Genomic DNA, 6,366 nt, shown 5'->3' on the forward strand with positions numbered 1-6,366 from the left:
TGGAGTGGTGACCAAAGCTCTGCTGGGGGATTTAATGGCTACAGGGTCTTTGCAGGGCTCTGAGGCATGAAGGTGAGGGCTAAGAGGTGCCCAGGGGGTCACTGCATGGTGAAAAGCTCTAATTATGCAGTTTGGCAGCTAATGGGGAAGGGGCATGCAGACCCAGGCCAAAAGGCAGGGATGTATGCAAGGGAGGTGCCACACTGACAAAAATATCACTGTGAGGGCAGTCAAGCATTTAAACAGGGACCTGGGGAGTCTGCAGGGTCCTTGGAGGGTTCTGAGGTCAGGTTCAAGCCCTGGGCAACCTTCTCCAGAGGCACCATGTTTCTCCTGACAGAACTTGAAGTACAGTCCTCTCAGGTCCTCTCCAGCCTGGATGACCCCTGGATGACAGAGTTGGGATCTTGTAGCTTGGTCTCATCTATTCCTCAGTGCATCCTTTCTGGCCCTGAGCTATGATTCCTGAGCCATGAGCATGCCTGTGCTGCTGTCTTTGGCTACCATCAGTTAGCCCTTTCCAAAGGTCACTCAATTCTTGCCTTCCGCTGCTTGGCACTGCACAATGGCCATTCCCACCATTCCTGGTCCAGCAGCCCTCTTTGCTTATCTCCTTCCAAGCAGCCTGGAAGGAAAAGAGGAAACTCCAGTCTTATTGGTTCCTAATGGGAACTCTGCTGTGGATGCTGCTGGCAGATAGCAGCTGGAGTGGGCAAGTCTGTGCAGTTTAGGTGATTACACCCTCAAGAACATCTGCTATAGCAGGTCCGACTCCAACAACCATCCAAATCCACACTCAGCACATTTACCTCTCATGGGGGCCATAATCAAGCCACCATGATGCAAGGAAACATCACTGCTTCCTCCTCTCTGCACTATGTGTCACCTGAAAGTTCATCTTCCAAACTTGGGGCCCCTTCACCATTTCTCAAGTGTTTCTTTGGTGATTGCCAAACCTGGAATGACTCAAATACTTGAGGAATAGACAGTTCTGTCCCCTCTGTCAGACTAGCCATCCAGATGGGATGGACCCATCCCCGCTACTTTCCTTTTCTTATTTCCTCCCCGACCTTACGTGCAGGTTGCCCCAATTCTTCTGTTCAGCTGAGGCTTTTTACATGGCATCTCTTCCCTTCTTTAGCACTGCTGCATCCTAAAAATCCATATCCCCAGGCTGGCCTGGGCTGCAGGAGCATTGGCTGATAAGCATCCAGCATTGTCCTCCAGCAAGAAGGAAGATGATGACCATGAGTTTGAAGCCCCAGCAGTGGGGGAGTCCTTCTCTGCTGGCTTCTGGGTGCTCTGGGGGAAAGTGTTGGCAGGAATGGAACCTGCACTGTTCAAAATGCCCTCCCTGCACTTCCCAGGCTGGGCTTTGGATTAGCATCCCAGGGTTCAACCATCCCAAACTCATCTCCCAAACTGGGAGATCACTGTCCACAGCCAGATTTGAAACCGTTTTCTGTCCTGGTGGTGCTCTTCCAAGCTTGTGTCCGAGGCAGACCTTAGTCCTGCTGTTACAGAGACTCTGGGAGCTGCGGCTTTAGAGTGAAGTGGTGGAATCTGGGTAACACAGGACACATGCAGTCTCATGTGCTGAAATGGTGGGAAGCCCTTCATCCCTCCTGGGCCCCTGGCTCTGCTTGGGACAGGCGAGGGGCCAGGGGTGGTGCTGGCACCATCCCCATCCCTGTGGGAGCTCAGAGCCACACCCTGGGCTGTGCCTGGCTCCTCTTCACGCTGAACAGGCGGCAATCCTGCCATGTGTCACCACCCGCCGTGGAGGCTGCAGAGATGGCTGCGCTGGCTCGGAGCGTCCTGGTGACCGGGTCCAACCGGGGCATTGGGCTGGAGCTTGTGCGGCAGCTTGCCGCCAGCCCCCAGCCCCCAGAGCACATCTTTGCCACCTGCCGTGATCCCAAGGGTCCCAGAGGGAAGGTCAGTACGGGCACAGGGCACAGGGATGGTCCTGAGCCAGGCAGGTGGAGGGAACCCGTGGGCCCCACAGCCCTGCAGGCTCACTGCTGACTCTGTCCCTGGCTGGGTAGCCCAGCAGTGGGGACAGGAGTGCTCCGGGGAGGTCTCATAATCCCCTCCAGATCCCTGGATATGACAGTGCCTGACGTAACTGGGTGGGATTATGCTGGAGGGGCAGACGTGTCCTCAGCACTGCTCCTGGATGTGCCAATGGCCAGCCAATCCCTTCTCCATGCTGGGATCACACAGGATGGCGGGCAGTGCCTGAGCCCAGCAGCATCCCTGCTGGCCTCGGGGATGCCTCCCTGCCCCAGATGCTGGGAATGGCCCCACACACTTTCCCCCAAAAAAGCAAAGCCACCCTGGCTCGGTGACCTGGGAGCAGTGGTGGGACACCTGGCTGTGCTGCCAGTGACTTCTAACCTCCTCCCTTGCTCCATCACTTTATTTCCAGGCCCTGCAAGAATTAGCTGCTGAGCACCCCAGCATCAAACTGGTCCAGCTAGGTATGGAGCAATCTTCCTGCTTGCATCCAATGTTGCTTCCAGCCCTCCACTGGCTTTGGGGATGAGACTGGGGACAACATTGCCAGGCAGCTCTAGACCTGCTGGATGGGGAGGGATCCATGGGGAGGGATCTGTGGGGAGGGATCCATGCACATCTGGGCAAGCTTCTCCTTCCAGTTGAAGCTGTTCTCTGGCTGGAGCAGTCAAACTGGATTCAGAGGACACAGAGGTGGGTTCGGGCACCTCAGCTGAGCAAGTTTCATGGGCACATTTGGTGGCTTAGAACTAGGAATATGCTGGTCCCATACACCTGGCCCCTTGGAGCAATGACTCAGCTAATCCAAACAGAGCAGTTAATCATTCACCAAAGTGACCAAAACATCCCTCACACGTGGTGGAATGACAGAGCCTTGAACTATGTCCGATCCTTATCAAAAGAGAAGTAATTCCGAAGCACCCTGAGACACTCCTGCAGCTGGCCATGCACATCCTCTCAAATCCCGAAGCTCCATCCCCTCATGTACTGCAACCCCACAGCAGATTATCCCATCTTAGTCCCCTCAAATGTTTTCAAGACACCTCTACAAAGGTCTGTGCTGCAGAAGGCAAGGTGACAACAAGTCCCTGGCCACTCACATACTTGCTTACCACCATAAAGACACCAGGCCAATTAAAAATGCCAGGAAAAAGGATTGTGTTTCATCAGTGTGAGAAATACTCCAAGAAGGGAGTCTTCAGCTTTGCAAACCTTTGCTAGGTCAGTCTTGTCTCAGCATGACAACAGAACCATAGCTGAGGGGCCAAAGTGTTGCAAAGAGGAATCTAGCCCTGCGGTCCCCTGATCCCAACAGGCTCATCAGATTGGCATTTGCTGTCAATGGGCACAGAAATGTGTACAGGGAGCAAGGGCACACTCCAACATGCTCTTGCATTTGAATATTCGTGGTTCTTAAGAGCTTGGTGGTGCACTTGAGGTATTAAAAGGCAATATGTAAAGATTAATGTGGCCTAACCAGCCCATTTAAATAAACCTTTTTAAACAAACAACAGTCACTTGAGTGGGTGAGCACCTGGTAGGGGATGCAGATCCCAGCAAGCAAGCCCAAAAGCTGAACACAAACTTAAAAACACCATTTCTATTGCCTTAAACAAAAAAAATCTTGCAATTAGAGCATGGCAAAATTTTAAAACTATGCCAATGGTTAAATGAAGAGAAAGGCACTGGGGATGCTTATCCCTGTTAGCCCAATTGCAGTTGTTTGTGGTTGCCTGAGGGGGGATGTTCACACAACTTTGCCAGTAGAGATGGAGAAGATAAGACACAGAGCCTGCAACCAAATGATGCAGGTTATATCCCAAGTCTTTTATTATTTGTACTCACTTCAGCTCATCTGTCAGCTCCAGATCCTTGTGGGTAATAACAGGAAGCAACAGAATAAAAAGAATAGGAAAAAAGGAAGGATTTTTGCATACAAATGGCTGGAAAACTATGGGAATTTGTGCTGTGGAAGATCAATTTAAGTACAGGTTGTTTAAAAAGACAAAGGTAACTCTAAATGACCAGTCAGAATGGTATAAACCAGACAAGATCTTCATGTAATCCAATCAAATGAATGTGTTTCCCCCATGTTAGCAGCCCCTATAGCTGCTGTGCAGTACAGAAGAGCTTGAAGAGCATGGTTTGGTTGTTTCCTCAAGGATAGTGACTGTCCTTGAAATGTGCCTGTTTGCATTGGCTCATAGTGGAAATCAACCTGGGAGCCTCAGTGTGCTCGGATCGAGCATCCCTCATGTGATCATAAATTCCTTAAATACAGAAAGAAAATACAGCTGAGTTCTTTCTACCAGTAGTCCCCATACAACCCAAAATGAGCTGAATTGAGGTTTAGTTTGGCTGAGGCTGCAAAATCAAGAGGTGAGGACAAACTGTTGCTCATTTCAATGTGCTGAACACCCTGACCTGCTAAATCTGGGTAATGCTGGTTTAGAGAGAGTCATTCCAGCCACAGCACAATTTCCAGTGGACACTGTGTGACCTGCCAGGATTCTCCTCCACTTTGCTTTTTGCCCTGGCAGACATAGTGAACTTACCCAGCATCCAAGGGGCTGTGCAGGCTGTGGGGTCTCATCTGAAGGACCAGGGCTTGAATCTGCTCATCAACAATGCGGGTGTCAGCTCACATGCCACACTGTGCTCCCTGGACATGCAGGAGATGCTCAACGTGTTTGCCACCAATGTGGTTGGGACGCTCCAGGTTACCAAGGTATGTGTGGACCTTTAGGGTTTCTCCCGGTTGGGGAGATGTTCCATCACGGGAATAAGGCCTCCTCCATGGGACTCCCCTGCCCACCCAGAAGAGTTCAGCAGTTCAGTCCAACCCGAGCATCTCCTGTGCTTTGCTCCTATCCAGCTGGAGCTCCTGCCTACCCCAGCCTGCCTGTCAGCTTGCTCCTTCCCTGGGGAGGGGAAAGGCTGGAGCCTGGCCCCTCTTTGGGGCATCCTCCCCATCCTCTGCCATTCTGTTGGGGATGTCTGTCCAGCTGCTTGCCCGTGGTCTGTGACAGAGCCCTCCAGGGCTGTCCTCCAGCTGGGTCTTGTTACTTCTTAACAGAGCATCTGTGTCTTTGCATCAGGAATTTCTGCCACTCCTGCAGCAGGCGGCAAAGGGTGCAGGGAAGCAGGGGCTGAGCTGCAGCAGGGCCGCAGTCATCAACATCTCCACCAAACTGGGCTCCATTGGGCTATGCCTCGGAGTGACAGAGGCCCCCATGTACCCGTACCGTGCCAGCAAGGTGAGGTGCTGCGGGAGGTGCTGGGAATGCTCTGCCATGGACAATGCCTGTGGAGGGGAGGGAGCCCATGGGGGCTACCCCTGCCCCAACCACCTACCCCCTGCCTGGTTCTCCCAAGTGGAAGCATAGAGACAGGAGTGCACCCAGGACTAAGCCTTTCAGGTGGGTCTTGCCGATGCTTTACCCCAGGGGACAAGTTCTATTTTCCACCTTCACCAGCCATTTTCTGGCTGTGAAATGTTCTCCCTCCTGCCCACCTGCACCCTGCATCATGCTGGCAGGACTGTGCCTCTTCCAGGCTGCCCAGAACATGGTGACACGGTGCCTAGCTGCGGAGCTCCAGGACAAGGGGATCTTGTGTGCGGCCATCCATCCTGGCTGGGTGAAGACTGACATGGGGACAGAGAAGGTACTGGGTTGTGTCAGGGGTCAGCAGGACTCCTGCTGTATTCTGATGTTTTGGAGAGGGAAGGAGCACTTGGGGGATGTTGTGTGATGTTGTGGGCTGCCAGGACCACCTCCTGGGGCAGTGCAGGCAGGGAGCAGGCGGGAAGTTGCAACATGCCAAGTACATGGGATAGCCAGCCCTGTCCCTCCAACCCAACCTGGAGAACAGACGTATGGCAGTAAGGAAAATTATCCCCATGAGCACCATGGGTGCTGCTTCTGGGCTGTGCACCCTCCTGTCTGCCCAAGAGCTGCTCTCTGTGCTGGCCACAGCCCAAAGCACTAACACTGTGCCTTGTCTTCTTCTGCAGGCACCGCTGACAGTCGAGCACAGTGTTCAGGGCTTCCTAACTGTGCTGGCCAGCCTCTCTCAGGACACCTCTGGAGCCTTTCTTGACTGGGAAGGGAACAGCCTGCCCTGGTGATGGACAGATGGGTGGCACTTCTTGCCCATGCTGCAGCTTCCTGCTTGCTGGCTCACCTCTCTGCATGGTCACAGCCACAGTCTGGGCTGTCAGGGAGAGGGGAAAGGCTTGGGAAGCAGCTTCTCTCCTCTTCCGCACCCCATGCATAGCCTTGTGGTCCTCCTGTACTCTGCACATCTGTAAACTCTGGGACCTGATGCCTCTGTTTCATTTCCACA

The 6,366-nt window shown here is 53.1% G+C and overlaps 1 protein-coding gene across 1 annotated transcript; it reads left to right on the top strand.

Moving 5' to 3' along the window:
* Positions 1 to 1,794: 1,794 nt before the first annotated feature.
* On the top strand, positions 1,795 to 6,148 carry LOC103810289 (uncharacterized oxidoreductase C663.09c-like). The gene is made up of 6 exons (XM_009083186.1): positions 1,795 to 1,938; positions 2,432 to 2,483; positions 4,560 to 4,747; positions 5,118 to 5,276; positions 5,575 to 5,685; positions 6,035 to 6,148. Exons 1-6 carry the CDS (start codon positions 1,795 to 1,797, stop codon positions 6,146 to 6,148), a joined length of 768 nt encoding a protein of 255 aa, XP_009081434.1.
* Positions 6,149 to 6,366: the final 218 nt, after the last annotated feature.

Source organism: Acanthisitta chloris, unplaced genomic scaffold (assembly GCF_000695815.1).
Source record: "Acanthisitta chloris isolate BGI_N310 unplaced genomic scaffold, ASM69581v1 scaffold41279, whole genome shotgun sequence".
Classification (NCBI taxonomy): Eukaryota; Metazoa; Chordata; class Aves; order Passeriformes; family Acanthisittidae; genus Acanthisitta; species Acanthisitta chloris.

What these genes read in the sequence shown, in the direction of transcription:
- LOC103810289 (XM_009083186.1), top strand. Translation starts at nt 1,795, where the DNA reads ATGGCTGCGCTGGCTCGGAGCGTCCTGGTGACCGGGTCCAACCGGGGC. An exon ending in CCAAGGGTCCCAGAGGGAAG is followed by an intron (nt 1,939 to 2,431) that starts GTCAGTACGGGC and finishes CTTTATTTCCAG; the next exon opens with GCCCTGCAAGAATTAGCTGC. An exon ending in CTGACATGGGGACAGAGAAG is followed by an intron (nt 5,686 to 6,034) that starts GTACTGGGTTGT and finishes CTTCTTCTGCAG; the next exon opens with GCACCGCTGACAGTCGAGCA.